Raw genomic sequence first — 17865 nt, forward strand, 5'->3', positions numbered from 1 at the left:
GACAGTGTGCTGGAGTTTTGAAGAAAAGGTCGACATTTACCAACATGTAGATTGGAACAAGTTGGAACAACACTGAGCACCTGTGTCCCACATGCTAATGTGGTTTGTTCAGGTTAAATGTTAAATGTTAACTCTGACATCCACTATTTCTTCAATTCTACAAGGAACTTTTAAAATATTATATGATCAAAACCTCCTTCAATACTGAATCTGACCCCAGAACTTTGATCTGCTTCAACCAAATGATGAAAATCCTCATAACGCTCCATACACAGGGTTCCCACTCTTTGCTTGAAATCACTTTCCAGGACATTTTAGCTGCTACAGTCTGACCGACATGTTATTACACTATACACTAACACATCCCCCGTCCCACTGATGCTTTGGAGAAGTCTTTTTGACAATTGTACTGTTTTTTGTACATGATTGTTTCTATGTTTATTCTGCTCTCACCCTCAAAAGTCTTATTTAACCCTCCTGTTGTCCTCCTGGGTCAATGAAGGAAGGACGAAGGGAAAGAAGAAAGGAAGGAATGAATGAATGAAGGAAGGAAGGCAGGAAGGACTAAGGGAAAGAAGGAAGGAAGGCAGGAAGGACAAAGGGAAAGATGGGAGGAAAGAAGGAAGGAAAGATAGAAGGAGAGAGGGAACAGATTGGGTCAAAAAGGAAGGAAGGAAGGAAGGGAAAAAGGAATGAAAGAAATATGGAGGGAGGAAACAGATTCGTTCAAGAAAGGAAGGAAGAAGGGAAAGAAGGAAGGAGGGGCGAAATGATTGTGGAAAGAAAGAAGGAAGGGAAAAAGGAAGGAAAGAAAGATGGAGGGAGGGAGGGAACAGATTTGTTCAAGGAAGGAAGAAGAAGGAGGGAAGAAGGGAGGGAAGAAGGAAGGGAAAAGGAAGGAAAGAAAGATGTAGGGAGGAAACAGATCAGGTCAATTGGATCAAAACAGGAAGGAAGAAGAAGTAAGGACGAAGGGAAGGAAGGAAAGAAGGAAGAGAAAAAGGATTGCGGAAAGAAGGAAGGGAGAAAGGAAGAAAAAAAAGGATGGATGGAGGAAGGGAACAGATTGGGTCAATTTGACCCAGAAGGACAACAGGAGGGAGATGTCAAGTCTATGGCTCTCACTTATCTATGAAATAATCTCTTACAGGCTTAGAAATGATGACAAATTTATCATAGGACAACATGTTGTTTTTGTTTTTAAACCACATCCACTCCAGCTCTCTGCTGCTCCTCGATCTGTCACTCAGCAGAGGAGACAACAGCTCCAACACTGGAAACACTCATCGACTCAAAGTGTCCAGTTTTCTCATAGGCACTTCTTTGGAAAAGAAATCCTTGGTGGGATCTGGAAAAGTCAGATAGAGCTCTGGTAGCTGATGTCACCATGTGATAAATAATATTCCAGGACAACTCAAGCTTTTCCAGGACATTTGACTTTTTTTTTCTTATTTTCCATGGTTTTCCCGGTTTTCCAGGTTTTGCTGCACCATGCATCAGGGGCCATGAGGTGCTCTCCTCCTCCAGTCTGACAGTATATTTTCACAGCTCCACTGAATATATTCCTCTCCCCCGTTCCTCTCTGTTTCCTCTCTCTCTCCTTCTGAGTGTTTTCATAGTTGGCCGAGTTTCACATGCTAGCCTTAAAGGGATAGTTCACCCAAAATTCAAATTTCACTCATTATCTACTCACCCTCATGTCAACTAAGAGCTGTGAGAATTTTCAGAGTCCTCCGTTCCTTCTCTGAGTTACGGGGGGGTCCGCGCAGCAGTATTTGTCCATATAATGGTTGTCAATGGATACCAACTTTCTTCGTTCAAAAAGACAGACCAAAAAACATCCAAATACCTCCATAGTGCTCGTCTGTAATGTTCCTCTTGTATTGAAGCCCCAACATGAGAAATTTTTCTGAAAAAATTAAATAAGTCTATGTTTTAAGCTTGTTTGTAGCGGAAGCTCCCAGTGTCTCAGTTCACTCCTCGTCCTGTGTCAGACCGGCGGAACAATTTCTCATGTCAGGGCTTCAATACAAGAGGGTCATTACAGATGAGCAGTATGGAGGTATTTGCATGTTTTTTGGTGTGTCTTTTTGGACAAAGAAAGTTGGTATGCATTATTATGCAAGTATACAGCTCTTATAGTCGACATGAGGGTGAGTAAATAATGAGTGAAATTTGAATTTTGGGTTAACTATCCCTTTAAAAAAACACATCCATGCCACCTCCACCCTCTGTAACCTCAGTGCATGCCCCCCCCCCCCCCACCCCCCCATTGTCTGGAGACCACATTCTCCATTCCCCAACACCCCCACCGCCCCCTCCTCAGGTGAAAGACACGGCCAGTCGGCAGGTTGAGCGCTTTAGCAGAGTTGGACAGATACATGACGAGGATGTTTGAAGCTGACAAGGTGGGTGGGTGGGGGGGGGGGGGGGGGGGGGGGGGAGGAGGAGGAGGAGGAGGAGGAGGAGGAGGAGGAGGGGAGCAGACTGAACCCAGGTCAGTCCTTTCAGGCCGGTTGGTTCTGCTGCCGGGATTTGCAGGTGCACGGCAAGAAAAATGGGTAACACTTTACTTGAATAGGTATTCATAAGATTGACATAAAACTGTCAAAACCATGACATAACAGCTGTCATAAACATCAAGGAATACTTATGACAGCTGTCGTTAAGTGTCATTCGGTAAGTTATGTCACTTTTGATGCAAAGTTGATATTATTTGAGATGTCCTTGTTATGAGAACTTGACATCATTTTTAAAGTTTGGCAATTAGGTCTGCTATGACAGTTTAAATTGTCTTTATGTCAAGTTGTCAGAACAAAAACATCTCAAACAATGTCAACTTTGCATCAAAAGTGACATAACTTACCGAATGACACTTAACGACAGCTGTCATAAGTATTCATTGATGTTTATGACAGCTGTTATGTCATGGTTATGACAGTGTTATGTCAATCTTACCTATTCAAGTAAAGTGTTACCGAAAAAGTTTCTTAAATGTTTTCTAACATTTCTCACCTCTGCATACAGACAAATAAGTTGCTGCTGCATGGGATGTAGAAGCATCTCACACACTGACTAGAGGTCTGTGTGATTTGTAGTAGAATTAATGTGTCCCAAAAAAAAAAATGAATGAAGGTATCCAGACTGTGCCAGCTGTGCACAATGTGCTATTATGGTTTGGGGGAGAGGTGTGTGTGTGTTTGTGTGTGAGAGAGTGTGTGAGAGAGTGTGTGTTTGTCATCAAGTGGGCTTGAGTTGGGAGGAAACGCAAATCAAACTGTACTGAATCAGAGCTTCTGCTTGTGCAATCTGCATGTGTAACTGTAGGTAAATTAAATACATGCACACACACAGACACACACACATGCATTGTGTGCTTCGGCTGCACTCGTTCTAAGTGATCCTGCAGTTAAGGATACATGAGTCATTACTGAAATGTGAGAAGTAAGTATTTTGTGAGCACATGTGCGTCATGATAATTGCATCCATATTTGACTTTCTGGAGCAGCCTCTCTCTCTCTCTGTGCCTTAGCCAGGAGGAGGGGGAATTCCTCCTAAATGTACCAGCATTCAATATTTGCTAATAAACACAAAAGACTGACTGTCGAGACACCAGATCCAAATAAACCCCCCAACCCTGCCCTGGGGAGCCGGCTGTGGATTCACTCCACCGCTGCAGACTGCTAATGAATGAGCTGCTCTGCTGATCCATGTGTGGACCTCCATCACAGCTCTGCACTCACACATGTGTTTATTTGTCTATTTATTTCATGACTGCTTGATTTTGTTTCAGTGATGACTATACAACTAAAATCTGGAGTTTTTATTTATGAACTAGTCTCAGCTCATTCTATAGCTGCATCCCTGGAAACTTCTTATATTTATGATATTATTATCATAACACTATTTACCGGTTGTCGTTGTCCCATTTCAATATTAAATGTAACCTAGAAGCTTCTTGAGCTCTGAGTTAAAGGGATAGTCATGGACAAGTTGTGACCTGCACATTCACCATGCTATGCGATAATAACGGGACGTTGCAAAACGGAGCCGTTTTCGAGGTAAATACAGAGACTGCTTGCTGAAAAACTGTCCCTGAACGCAACGCGCATCAGCGGTTTTGCATGAATTTACCTCTAAAACAACTCTGTCTGGTAACGTTCCGTTATTATCTCATAGCGTGATGATTGTGCAGCTCAGAACTTGTCCACGAAAGCGTTTTTGAGTTTTTAGATTTTGTATTTGATGAGTTTGATGAGGGAAACCAAGAAATTCCTTTAGCCTCCGTAGCGTAGCCCTGAGCAGCCTGCCGCTCCGCTCCGCCATTCTAAAAACAGCTTGCACCAACAATTAAAGGTAATAAACCTACTGCTATGACTATAGCGATTATGGCAATAGGCCAATTTGCCAAAATGTTGAACTATCCCTAAAATTAAGACTTATGATACCACTTTGTTTACTCCCACAATCCTCTTCTGCTATAAGGAGGAACTAAGCAGGATTTTCTCGTGGCTATGCTACATTTTTACCTTCATTAAAAAGCTCAAGAGTAATTGTGATTAGCTATTAGCTATAGCTGTTTTTAGAGCGGCGGAGGCAAGGCAATTGTATTTGTATAGCCCGTTTTTACAAACAGTTTGTCTCAAAGGGCTTTACATGGCATCATAACAACATCCTCTGTCCTTAGACCCTCACATCCACTGAGTCACAAGCTGCTCAGAGCTACGCTACAGAGACTAATGGGATTTCTTGGTTTCCCTCATCAAACTCATCAAATACACAATCCAACAACTCCACAACTGGTGGACAAGTTGTGACCTGCACATTCACCACGCTATGAGATAATAACACAACGTTACCAGACAGAGTTGTTTTCGAAGCAAATGCAGAGACTGTCTCGTAACGTCCCGTGATGTAACTAGGTTTCGAATTTGCATAACCCCACCCCTACTTGGTACAAGTAGAGGGGGCGGGGCAAGCAGTGGTTCATTTGCATTTAAAGGGACAGACACTGAAAGCAGCCGTTCTGAACAGGGCTGTTTAGAGAGGATGAAAAGAGCTGTGATGTTTGATCCTTGGGGGATTTTGACCAAAGCATGTCACAGACATGTCTTTAAAGCAGAACTATGCAACTTGGCCGGAAATAGCTCGCTCCTTCGTTGGTTTCTCTTTTTTTCCCTCTCCGGGGCTCCCCCACAGTTCTAGGAGGCACATGTCACTGTCGTAAAAAAAAAACTCGCCGCCCCACCTCCTCCACCCCCTCCCTACACGTGCTTGTGTTTACTGCTGAAGGTAGAGAGCGGTGTTTGCTAAGCACGGAGCTAATGCTAACACGGAGCTAACGCTAACAGGGAGCTAATGCTAACACGGAGCTAACGCTAATACGGCCACACACAGACAAAGACACAAAGACACAGACATACACACACACATGAATAAAGGTTCCAAAACGCGAAGGCGTGTGTGTGTGTGTCATGATGTATTACATTATCTTATAAAAGATCCATGGTGTGTGTGTGTCTGTTAGCATTAGCTCCGTGTTAGCCACAAGCCGAACTTCATCAGTACAAACATGTTTCCATGGTTTCCTCCGACTTTCCGAACTCAAACCAATCACGATTCATGACCATAGACTGTAAAAAGAATGGACGTAGCGTCCGTGACGTCACCCATTGGTTTTGGGGAGTGTGTTTTGTGCCGCTACTACGGGGGTTAGAACCGCGCCATGTTGGATTCTACTTGCCATATTTGGAGCGGTGCGGCCGTTGGCCGGCCGAGAGCCCGCCCACTGGCCTCGTAGCAGCGGTCGCCGGACCTGTCACTCAACGGTTCTGCGCCCTGATTGGCCAGAACTTTAACCCTAATAATAGTAAAACGGTAGAGTTTAAAAAAAAATTCACCCCCCTCAGAGTGTGTGCGGGGGTAGAAACTATCGATTGAGACCAAAAAAATAAAATGTACCAGGCTGTAAATATGTTTTTTTAAGCTGTAAAATCGGCTATTTTAACATGGGGCTCGATTGGAGTTGCTCCCTTCTGGAGCCAGCCCCCAGCGACAGCCGAGGGGATTGCAGCTTTTTGAACGCGGAAGTGAGCTTCACTTCTCAGACCGACAACTGCCCATGGATGTATTATATTACTGCCCCCTTGTTCATGACATGCATGACGTCATCTGCGTTCTTATCTCGTACTGCCGTAAGGCAGTTTCTCGCGATAGTCCATCCATTGGTGAGATTTGTAACACCGAGACGGAGGACTGATCTTGCAAGTGCGGTTTTCAGCCAGTGGGGGGGGTGAGCGCATTGGCCTAGACCCCATTCACCTCATAATAGGTCACTCTACCATCACAGTGACTCTGAGCCACAATAATTACAGCCCAAATCCTGCATAGTTCTGCTTTAAGACACCTGGGGACTATTTTAATTTCTGGAAAAGGGGCATAATACTGTATGTCTCCTTTAAAACACATGGTGGTTGTCCCTGCTGGGGTGTGCCTCCTGTCACCTGTCACCTCTCCACACTGACACAGGGATGTTAGCAGCTGCAGCTTCTTTTTTTACCACTCTGATCTCCTCAGCCAGTGTTTCTGGCCTGGTTCTACTGGATCCTGTCCATGCCGTGATATCTATACACCTCCCCTAGTTCTCCCCGATCGCTCCGCTGCACGGTCGGCTCAGTGGGGATGAAACCCATGCAGCTGTAATGAGTTGTCAGAGATGGACTCGCTGAGCTAACAGCAGAGCACAGGGCAGCCCAGTGGGGGAATGTTTGTTAAAAGCGTGTTCTGTGCAAATGAGCAACAGTTTGTGCATTCTGGAAGTGAGACTGTGATGAAAATCTGCATCTCCCATGAGCATTGGAGTTGCATGAGGTGGAAGTCTTCAATAAAAAAGCACAAGGAAGAAAACTGAAAGTATGAGAGTTAAGAATTGGGTGTTAGTGATGAATGTGGAGGGAAATACAGCTGGGGGAAGAACAGCTGGGTCTGCCTTGACAAGTTAGTGAAACCACTCAAAGCATGGACAGAAGAGCAGGTGTGTGTGTGTGTGTGTGTGTGTACCTGACACCTCCCGTTAACACACAGGTCAGCCTCGTACGGTCCACAGGGCGTCCCGTCCATCACCCTGTCGGCCATCAGCGCCGGGACATCCCGGCCCACCGGGGTGCAGAACAGCACACACGGCTTCTCTGCTCTCACACACATACACACACACACACACATGCACACACACACACAAACTTGTGATGAGTTGAAGTGATGAAGTTGGATGAAGGTTCACTCGGGTGCAGTGGTGCAGTCATAGTCCTTAAAACCACATGCCCTCTTTTTATTTCAGTCATTCATTTATTTAATTTTATTTTTTTACAAACTTAGTGAAAATTAAAGGACAAAAAGAAATATCAAACTGACAAAACTATTCAGACATGTTGATTTGACACTTGTCGGCCATGACTGAGACACTTCTACAACTGGACTGGAGTCCACCTGTGGTAAAGACACACACCTGTCTGTGTCAGGTCTCACAGCTGACAGAGCAACAACTAAGCCATGCAGAGCTCAGGGACTTGTCTATGTCCAGGATCAGGTCTGGAGAAGTCTACAAAAAAACTATCTACTACACTGAAGCTTCCCAAAAGAACAGCAGCCTCCATGGTCCATAACGAGGAGAAATTTGGAACAACCAGGACAACCTGTAGCGCTGGGATGATATGATTTTCTCCCGATTCGATTATTTTACAATTTTTTGGGTGCGGATTCGATTTAAATTGAGATTCTTCGATATTGCGATTTTTAGTTTGCTTTTTTAACACCAGACCATGCGATAAAGTTGAATGATGATGATGATGTCTACAGACTATATCAGGAGCCATATTTCCCCTAAAAAAAAATGCACATCACATGTGAGTCAGTTTTTCAGATTTATTCAGCAGCAATTTTGAACCATGTTAAAGTAAACTGCTAGATTTATCTGAACATATACTCTCTTTTCAGAAGCCTGGTCTGTAAGGATGTGAATCTTTGAGTGTCTCAATTCGATTCAAAATCTCTAATCTCAAATCTCAAATTCTCATATGCACATGCACATAGACATGCATCACATGTAACAACGGTGCTGCTAAAAAACAAAACAAAAACAAACTGCACTTTGTATGAAAAGAGTTGAACATGTGAAGATCTAACCTCCATCTGAGGCTGATCAGCTGATCAGAGCTCAGTGGATGTGGCTGCTCAGCTGGAGCAGCTTGTGTTTTATAACAGCAAGAAAAAAACAACAGCGATGGTCCTCTCTCCTCCATAGAGGGTCAGGTTGCTGATCGTCTCAGACATTCAATAGAGTATTTTAATCTTATCAGTTATGGTTATTAATCGGTTAACAAGCGTTGGTTATCTTAGCTCGCTGCAATGCTGTGTACGGAAGCCTGTGAGGGCGCACAGAGAGACAGAGGAAACGTTAATAAAAAAATTGATATTTGAAGTTTATGAATCAATTCAGAATCGTAGATGATAAGAATCACAATTCTTATATGAATCGATTTTTCCCCACCCCTACTACTGTATCTGCCAAACTGAACCATCAGGGCGAAGGGCGGTGGGAAGAGGAAGTCAACCAGGAGCCTGATGGTGACTGAGCTCCACAGATCCAGGATGGAGACGAGAGAAACTTCCAAAGAGAAAAGCATCAGTGCAGCTCTGATCTGATCTGAGCTTCTTAATCACTCCCCTGGACAAATGAGGGTGAAGGCAGAACATTCATCTACTTCAACAGAAACACATTCACATCCTCTTATAGTAAAAGTAAACAAGTGGAATGACGTTAGCAGCAGTTCTTAAATATCAGAACACTGGCAGCAGTGGCTCTGGGAGAATATCAGAGTGGCTGTTTGGATACATATCAATCCACTCTGTGAAGACATTAGAAGTCAAAGTGAGATAAAGATCACAGGGATTGCATGAGATTCTGACTTCAGTATTTTGGCCAATGATATGACACCTGTGGTGAATTATAGTCTCCAGCCCTCGATGTATTATTTATCCAAATTCCATAGCTGCAGCATCCCACCTCACAGTCTGGGCCAACAAAAAGTTTGTGCGCAGCACGCCGCCCAGCAACAAGCAGCTAAAAGTGATAGTGTTAATATGGTTTTGATGATGAATGCTGAGTGTATCCATAACTTACATTCCACCTGTAACACCCTGTGGTCAGAACCTGCAGCCAGTCTGGCTTTCATGGACTCTGGGAGCGTACTGGTCCAGACTTTTGTAAATCTTTAAAGGGATAGTTCACCCAAAATTGAAATTTCACTCATTATCTACTCACCTGGAAGAGGAGCTTCGAGAAGCTTCCGCTACAAACAAGCTTGAAATATAAACTTATTTAATTTTTTTCAGAACAATTTAGCATTTCGGGGCTTCAATACAAGACGGACATTACATACCAGCAGCATGGAGGTATTTGGATGTTTTTTGGTGTGTCTTTTTGTTACGAAGACAGTTGGTATCCATTTGCAACCGTTATATGGACATGCACTGCTACGCCGAGACCCCCTGTAACTCAGAGAAGCCACGGAGGACTCTGAAACTTCTCCCAGCCCTTAGTCCACATGAGGGTGAGTAGATAATGAGTTTTTCAATTTTGGGTGAACTATCCCTTTAACAACACAACACCAAGCTGTCACCTGCCACCAATATGGTGGAAACTCTGCACAATCGTTGGACGGACGGTCATGCAACTCTTTTAAAAAAAGGCTGTCATCACTGGAGCTCCAGGAGATGGTACATGTATATTTGTTGTTCTTGATACAACTTATTCAAACTTCAGACAAACTACAAGAGCAGTAAAACATGGGCCAGTGGTGCAAATATCCCAATCCTGAAAATGAAAAAGTCGCTCTGTCTGAAGGCCCATCTTTTCTTTTTGGTGTTGGTGGTGGTGGACAGCAGCAGAAAGATGTTTTAGGTCACATTATAAAACTTTTATCTTTTGGAGATGTGCTATATAAATAAAGTGGACTGGATTAGATTGAATTCAATAACATTATAAATGAGGGTGAGTACAGTATATGCTCACTTATGTACTCCAACATGTCACTGTTTACAAAATCAAGATGTCATTTGTTCTGACAAAATAAAGTTTGTAAAGTTCCTACGTGGAGCGGACCTGCTGACAGATGTGCAGCTGACAGATGTGCAGCTGACAGTGACAGTTTCCACAATAAACCTGAGCCACCAGATGATCCTCCCTCGGTCATGTCCTGAGGACAGGACAAAGTCTCCGGGACATACTGTATACATGTCTATTCTTTGTGTTTTTCCTCTCTTCATTTCGAACAAGTCTCTCTTGTTCTCTCTCTCTCATTCCATATAAAAATGTGATATGCAGTGGTGTAGTGGGGATTTTTTTACTGGGTGGACGCCATTGAAATACAAAATCTGTGACGTCATTGAAATATACCATCCACTGCCACAGGAGAGTTTAGTGTCACTGAATAAGACTGTAATGTTTAATTGTTATCTAGCCTAATGTCACTGTCACAATCATTCACTCCAAAGTGTTGAAAGTCCGAGACAAAGTTTTTCCATCTCTAGACCAGGGGTGTCAAACTCAAATATGCATGGGCCAAAATAAAAAAATTGGTCGAGGGGCCGGACTGGTTGTCTATTGAACTTATTGAAATGACCTTTTTGCACATATTGAACCTAAAACTAACAAAGCCTGTAAGTTATTGCATATAAAACAACATTAATCAGTTGCATTAATTTCTAATGGCTCTATCTGCAGCTTTCCATAGTAATTTCTAGGGAGAAAAAAAAATTACTTTTCTGCTGTTTTGACACCCCTCTGCCTGGCCATGTGGATGTGTTTACAACGAAGCCAGTGGAAAATCAATACAGGGAGCGGTGATGTTACGATGTTACGACATGTCCGTCATAAAAGATTATGTATATAGATATAAGTGTGTGTGTGTGTGTGTGTGTGTGTGTGTGTGTGTGTGTGTGTGTGTGTGTGTGTGTCTCACCATCATTGATAATAGACGTCAGCATGCTGCCCTTCTTCTTGCTGCCGTGCCGGTCGTAGGACAGACACTGCAGGTCTCTGAAGCTGGGGGCTCCTTTGGGACAGGGGGATCCTTCACAGGCTTTGTGCTCCACGCTGGTCTTCTGACAGTTCCGCCCGCCAGGACCAGGCCTGCACACACACACACATACACACACACACACACACACACACACACACACACACACACACACACACACACACACACACACACACACACACACACACACACACACACACACACACACACACACACACACACACACACACACACACACACACACACACATTACATACAGTGTGAACAGTTGCACTGCAGGAGGTAAACCATCTAAGACAGACTTGAAGACATTTCAGTGGTGGTGTGATGCAGAACAGGTCAGTGTCACTTAGAAATGACGCATGAATGAAGATTATTTTCATGCATGCTTGTTGAATCTGACCTGGGTGTCAATTAGAATCAGTTTAGTTGCTGTGCTTTTCAGCGAGGTGCCGCTCGGCAGTGTAGCAGTCAGTCTGGTTCTGTAAGACGGAGGAGACCCGTGCTGCGGTGACAGTATCACATGATAGCACCTCACAGACTCACAGAGATCCAACCATTCACTCTGAATGCACACAGCTGACTTTAAACACATTTACTCACGATTAAAAATATGAAATATGTGTGTGTAAGGCATACTATTAAAAGCAGAGTTTTCTGTGTCGACAGATATAAACTAAGCTGGATGCAGAGCTCCATGGAGATCTGCATCAAGCATCAGTTTCACAAAGTCACATCCATTACACACCAACAGCAGAGAGAATTTACTTTTACTCCTCCTGACTCACTGCTTCTTTCTCCTACCTGGGATTCATCACATGTAGCATTTTCACAAAATTCAGTTTGAATCAAAATATGGCACACACATTTCAACTTGGTTCTCCTGTCTCACTAAGTCTCTACTGGGCCCTCACTTAGCAGATTATGACCTTTACATTTTGTATTAAATACTGTATATTATGGACATATTATTAATATTTTATGTATACATCTATCTTTGTCCACTTGCTATTCTCTATTCTTCGCCATGGGAGCAACTGTAACTCAAACTAATTTGCCCCAATCAATACATTATCTGACTGTGATTATAAATGTGACTGACTTTCTTAAAGAGATAGTTCAACATTTTGGAAAATTGGCCCATTGCCCATTGCCATAATTCCTATATAATATAATAGGAGTAGATTTGTTACCTTTATTTGTCGGTGCAAGCTATTTTTAGAACGGCAGAGCAGAGCCGTGAGCTGCTCAGAGCTACGCTACAGAGGCTCATGGGATTTCTTGGTTTCCCTCATCAAACTCATCAAATAAACAATCCAACAACTCCAAAACGCTCTGGTGATTTTAGAGCCAAATGCAGAGACAGCTTGCTGAAAAACTGCCCCTGACAGGAACGCGCATCAGCAGTTTTGCATGAATTTATTTCGAAAACAACTCCGTCACAACTTGTCCACCAGAGCGTTTTGGAGTTGTTGGATTGTGTATTTGATGAGTTTGATGAAGGAAACCAAGAAATCCCTTTAGCCTCTGTAGCGTAGCTCTGAGCAGCTCACGGCTCTGCTCTGCCATTCTAAAAATAGCTTCCACTGACAATTAAAGGTAACAAACCTACTCCTATGACTATAGCGATTATGGCAATGGGCCAATTTGCCAAAATGTTGAACTATCCCTTTAACTCTTCTTAATCCCTCTCTCTCTCTCTCTCTCTCTCTCTCTCTCTCTCTCTCTCTCTCTCTCTCTCTCTCTCTCTCTCTCTCTCTCTCTCTCTCTCTCTCTCTCTCTCTCTCTCTCTCTCTCTCTCTCTCACACACACACGCAGACAGAGAGGTGACATACGGAGGGTTGTCACATTTCCTCTGTCTGAACTGGACTCCAGTACCGCAGGTCCTGCTGCACATGCTCCACTGGCTCCATGAACTCCAGTCTCCGTCCACGTGCTGAGGGATGGGAGTCTTACTGACACACTCGCCTGCCCTGCACCACTAACACACACACAGGCATACACACATCAAGATTAAACATTTTAATAACTCATTGTTGTGTTCTCTGCCTGTCAGAATCTGTAACAATGTGTCGGTAAGGAAGCTCTACCTTGTCTGCTCCACACTCTGTTCCATCCAGAGGAGGATCCAGTTTGGTCTTGCAGGATGAATCTCCCTCTACTAGACACCACAGGCCGGCACACATGAGGTGCTGATAAACACACACACAAAGACAAGGGAGATCAATTCTGATAAAAATCACAACATTTCCAAAATAAATTCAATATCAACTCCGCAATCATTTCAATCCATTCACTTTTGTCGTCATCTAAAGCTTTTGTCACTAAATATTCAAAGCCCCACAAGTAAGTGAAAGATTCTGTCCCGCGAACCACTAAAGGGCTTTTATTTTGAAACATTTCTGAACTGTCTCTGCGAAACAGCTCTGTGTACTCTGAATGTCTGACAGTTGCCCAATCAAATGACAGGCTTCGAGCTCAGAGTGCTTGTGCTTCTGTTGCTGACAAATTGTAAAAGTGTGTATTTAAGTCATAACCAGGTGGATTCACAGCGCAGCAACCTGCTTAATATCCTATCTCATTCACGGAGCTCTGACCGCTGGAATCTCAAGTATTTTTACAACTACAACCTGTGAAAGACAAAAAAAATGCAAATGAAGACTTGTTCACTTTGCCTGCAGCCTCCAGGCCTCTTGTAACTACTGTTTACATACTGTAACTCTGCAATAACCTGCATGTCAGCAGTTTACATCTGCTGTCTGTCTGTAGACAGTTAATGTCTTGATCCCACTGTTGGTTCACACTCCTTTGTGTTTCTTCTCCAAAACTGTCACATGTAACATCACATGATGTCACTGCAGTTTTTCCTCTCATGACTCATCATCCCTGTGACTTTTGACAGTAGCCATGTTGACATGGACACAAATAATCAGAATGAAACAGAAAGACATTTCTTTCCGATCAAGATGGGTGGTTTATGCCGGTCGATTTTCGGATCCAGCTCCATGTAAACAGTTGTTCTGATTAAAATCTCTGCTTCTGACCTTCATCCACTGGCTCTTGGTTTTTGGAGGTGGAAGCAGCACAAAATGAACCGCTGCCGTCCTGCTATGTAAAATATAATCTCCTGTGCTTAAAGGGATTGTTCAACATTTTGGCAAATTGGCCCATTGCCATAATCAAAATAATAGGTTCGTTACCTTTAATTGACGGTGCAAGCTGTTTTTAGAACGGCGGAGCAGAGCCGTGAGCTGCTCAGAGCTACGCTACGGAGGCTAATGGGATTTCTTGGTTTCCCTCATCAAACTCACATTCACCACACTATGAGATAATAACAGAACGTTACGAGACAGAGTTGTTTTCGAGGCAAATGCAGAGACTGCTTGCTGAAAAACTGCCTTTGACAGGAACGCGCATCAGTGGTTTTGCATGAATTTACCTCTAAAACAACTCTGTCTGGTAACGTTCTGTTATTATCTCATAGCGTGGTGAATGTGCAGGTCACAACTTGTCCACCAGAGCGTTTTGGAGTTGTTGGATTGTGTATTTGATGAGTCTGATGAGGGAAACCAAGAAATCCCATGAGCCTCCGTAGCGTAGCTCTGAGCAGCTCACGGCTCTGCTCCGCCGTTCTAAAAATAGCTTGCACCGACATATAAAGGTAACAAACCTACTCCTAAAACTATAGGGATTACGGCAATGGGCCAATTTTCCAAAATGTTGAACTATCTCTTTAATCAAAGAAACGTTTGCAGCAAACGGTATACAGTAAATCCCTTTTCATCCAAGGAGGCAACAGACCTGTAGAGAGAGAAGGTCAGCTGAACAGTGAATTTATTCTGACTGCTTGATGCATGTGCACACGCGTTTCAATCGGATAACTTTATTTTGCATCCATGTAAACAGTGAAGTTGGAATTTCCGATCAGAATGATTATAATCAGATTGTACATGTAAACGTGGCTAGTGTGGCTCCTGTTGAGCTGCTCCTGGTGGTCCAGGTTGATTTATTACAATTCATCCAGGTTTTCAAGCTACTCATCAGGATGTTCATGAGTATTTTAATACAGGAAGTTCACCATGATCAACTTAATGAAGCTAAGCGAAAGTTCAGACAGGAAGACTATCTCTTTAAGCATGCCTCAAGGCCACTTCCCCGCTTTCCCGCTATCCTCTCACTCCACCAATCAGTCATTAGCTGTCAAATTACTCAGTACTCTCTCTCTCTGCTGTCATCCAGCCGTCATTTCAGCAAAACTCTCAGCCCACCTCCACCCCTGCACCACCTCCATCAAGATACAGACTGTCTTAAAGTGATAGTTCATGCAAAATTGACTAAGGGCTGGGAGAAGTTTCAGAGTCCTCCGTGGCTTCTCTGAGTTACAGGGGGTCTCGGCGTAGCAGTGCATGTCCATATAACGGTTGCAAATGGATACCAACTGTCTTCATAACAAAAAGACACACCAAAAAACATCCAAATACCTCCATGCTGCTCGTATGTAATGTCCCTCTTGTATTGAAGCCCCGAAATGCGAAATTGTCCCGAAAAAACTTAAATGAGTCTATATTTCAAGCTTGTTTTTAACGGAAGCTCCTCTTCCTGGTCCGTCTAAATCTCGCGAGAACACGCTTGAAATATAGACTTTCGGGGCTTCAATACAAGAGGGACATTACATACGAGCAGCATGGAGGTATTTGGATGTTTTTTTGGTGTGTCTTTTTGTTACAAAGACAGTTGGTATCCATTTGCAACCGTTACATGGACATGCACTGCTACGCCGAGACCCCCTGTAACTCAGAGAAGCCACGGAGGACTCTGAAACTTCTCCCAGCCCTTAGTCCACATGAGGGTGAGTAGATAATGAGTGAAATTTCAATTTTGGGTGAACTATCCCTTTAAAGATTTACAAAAGTCTGGACCAGTACGCTCCCAGAGTCCATGAAAGCCAGACTGGCTGCAGGTTCTGACCACAGGGTGTTACAGGTGGAATGTAAGTTATGGATACACTCAGCATTCATCATCAAAACCATATTAACACTATCACTTTTATAATATTTTAAAAGTTCCTTGTAAAATTGAAGAAACAGTGGATGTCAGAGTTAACATTTAACATTTAACCTGAACAAACCACATTAGCATGTGGGACACAGGTGCTCAGTGTTGTTCCAACTTGTTCCACTCTACATGTTGGTAAATGTTGACCTTTTCTTCAAAACTCCAGCACACTGTCCTCACTTGCAAAAGGAATATTTATTGATTGCATTTCCGCACTTCCACCCTTAGTCCACATGAGGGTGAGTGGATAATGAGTGAAATTTCAATTTTGGGTGAACTATTCTTTTAATGAAGCTAAGCGAAAGTTCAGACAGGAAGACTATCTCTTTAAGCACGCCTCAAGGCCACTTCCCCGCTTTCCCGCTATCCTCTCGCTCCACCCTTCTTCACATAATTATAATAATCTATCTAATCTAATATAATAATCACAGGTCAGATGTGGAGAGGACGACTGATGACGTACATCATCACGACATCACATGCGACAGCTTTGCGGAACAATAAAGGAATGAACACACATGAAAACCAGACCAAACCCGCTGACAGCATCCGCTGGGAAGAGGAAGCCAAATGTCATCGACTGGGAGTCAATCCCACATTGTTAAACGGAATAATATGTGACATTTAAAATACTGCATTTAATGGGAGTGTGTTGTACCTCCATGTCATTGCAGAAAGTGGCGTTGGTTCCAAACAGGATCTGGCACTGCTCGTCGACGCTGTAGTGCATGCCCGGCAGCTTGGGAGGCAGCCGGACCTGGTAACGGCTCCTGGGGTCTGTGTGCAGTAGGCAGCCGCTGGCTTTGGATCTGTTTGAGAGGCCAGAGAAGAGATGGATTCATACTGCGTGCTTACCAGTCAGCTCTTTCACTTCCAAGAGTTTTGTTTTCATTGTCGAATCGGAGTCCAAGAGAGACTTGGCATTAGCATGGCAGATTCTGAACAATGTTAGTTGTTATTTTGAAAGCAGATGCAGATGAGCATCGATGGTGACATCAAAGCATTTAAAGTATGAGCCAAAGCAAAGGCTCCATTGTATGTGTGATCTCTGTCTATTATTTGTGCATGTTTCCTGGGGGCTGAGTTTATTGTCCAGCACAATATTTTATCTTAGTCTGCAAAAATGCAGCTTGTGGATTAATACACAGTGACAACCGCCTTCAAAAAGAGGGCCCAGGGCCACATGGAGCCCTAATTTTTATAGTTACTACTGCATGATGTTTAGATATGCAGCAGATCGACGCTCACCAAGTGCTTTATTGAGAACATCATCCTACTACTAAGGGAGCCCCTGTGTGCTCCCAAAACAGCCAAAGTTCTTTGTTATATTGGCTCAGAAACTTGCAGAAGCAAATCCTCTCTAACTAGAATTACCCCATCTTATCTTTTTCATCCTAAGATTTATCTCAAGTGAGGTGATCCTACATAATCCAACAACAGTTACCAATTTCTGTGTGTGTTGGCCAACACCCAGTCAGAGATTCTCAACTAACTACAGGATCATGGCCTTAGACAAGTCAGACAAGTGGTGGGAAAGTGAAACGTAGTCCACTGTGATGTTTATTCTAACCAGACTGCATGTCCATGTCCTACCCTCAGACCTACCAGCACCACACATCAAAATGTAAACTGCATTGAGAAATGTGTTTAAACAAGAATGGGCCAGACGTCAGAAATGTGTGTAACATTAATAATTCATTTGAGAGGTGTGCG

The 17865-nt window shown here is 43.4% G+C and overlaps 1 protein-coding gene across 1 annotated transcript in view; it reads right to left on the reverse strand.

Annotated features, from left to right (window-relative positions):
- The window catches only part of adamts17 (ADAM metallopeptidase with thrombospondin type 1 motif, 17), a gene marked incomplete at both ends in the record, with an annotated part of 178466 nt that overhangs the window by 36734 nt on the left and 123867 nt on the right, over window positions 1-17865 (reverse strand). The window contains 5 exons of the mRNA XM_083993041.1: window positions 7060-7187; window positions 11019-11188; window positions 12933-13078; window positions 13188-13289; window positions 16811-16961. Of these exons, the coding sequence (XP_083849167.1) occupies window positions 7060-7187; window positions 11019-11188; window positions 12933-13078; window positions 13188-13289; window positions 16811-16961 (697 nt within the window). The remainder of the gene's footprint in view (window positions 1-7059; window positions 7188-11018; window positions 11189-12932; window positions 13079-13187; window positions 13290-16810; window positions 16962-17865) is intronic.

Source organism: Trachurus trachurus, assembly GCF_905171665.1.
Source record: "Trachurus trachurus genome assembly, chromosome: 3".
Taxonomy (NCBI): Eukaryota; Metazoa; Chordata; class Actinopteri; order Carangiformes; family Carangidae; genus Trachurus; species Trachurus trachurus.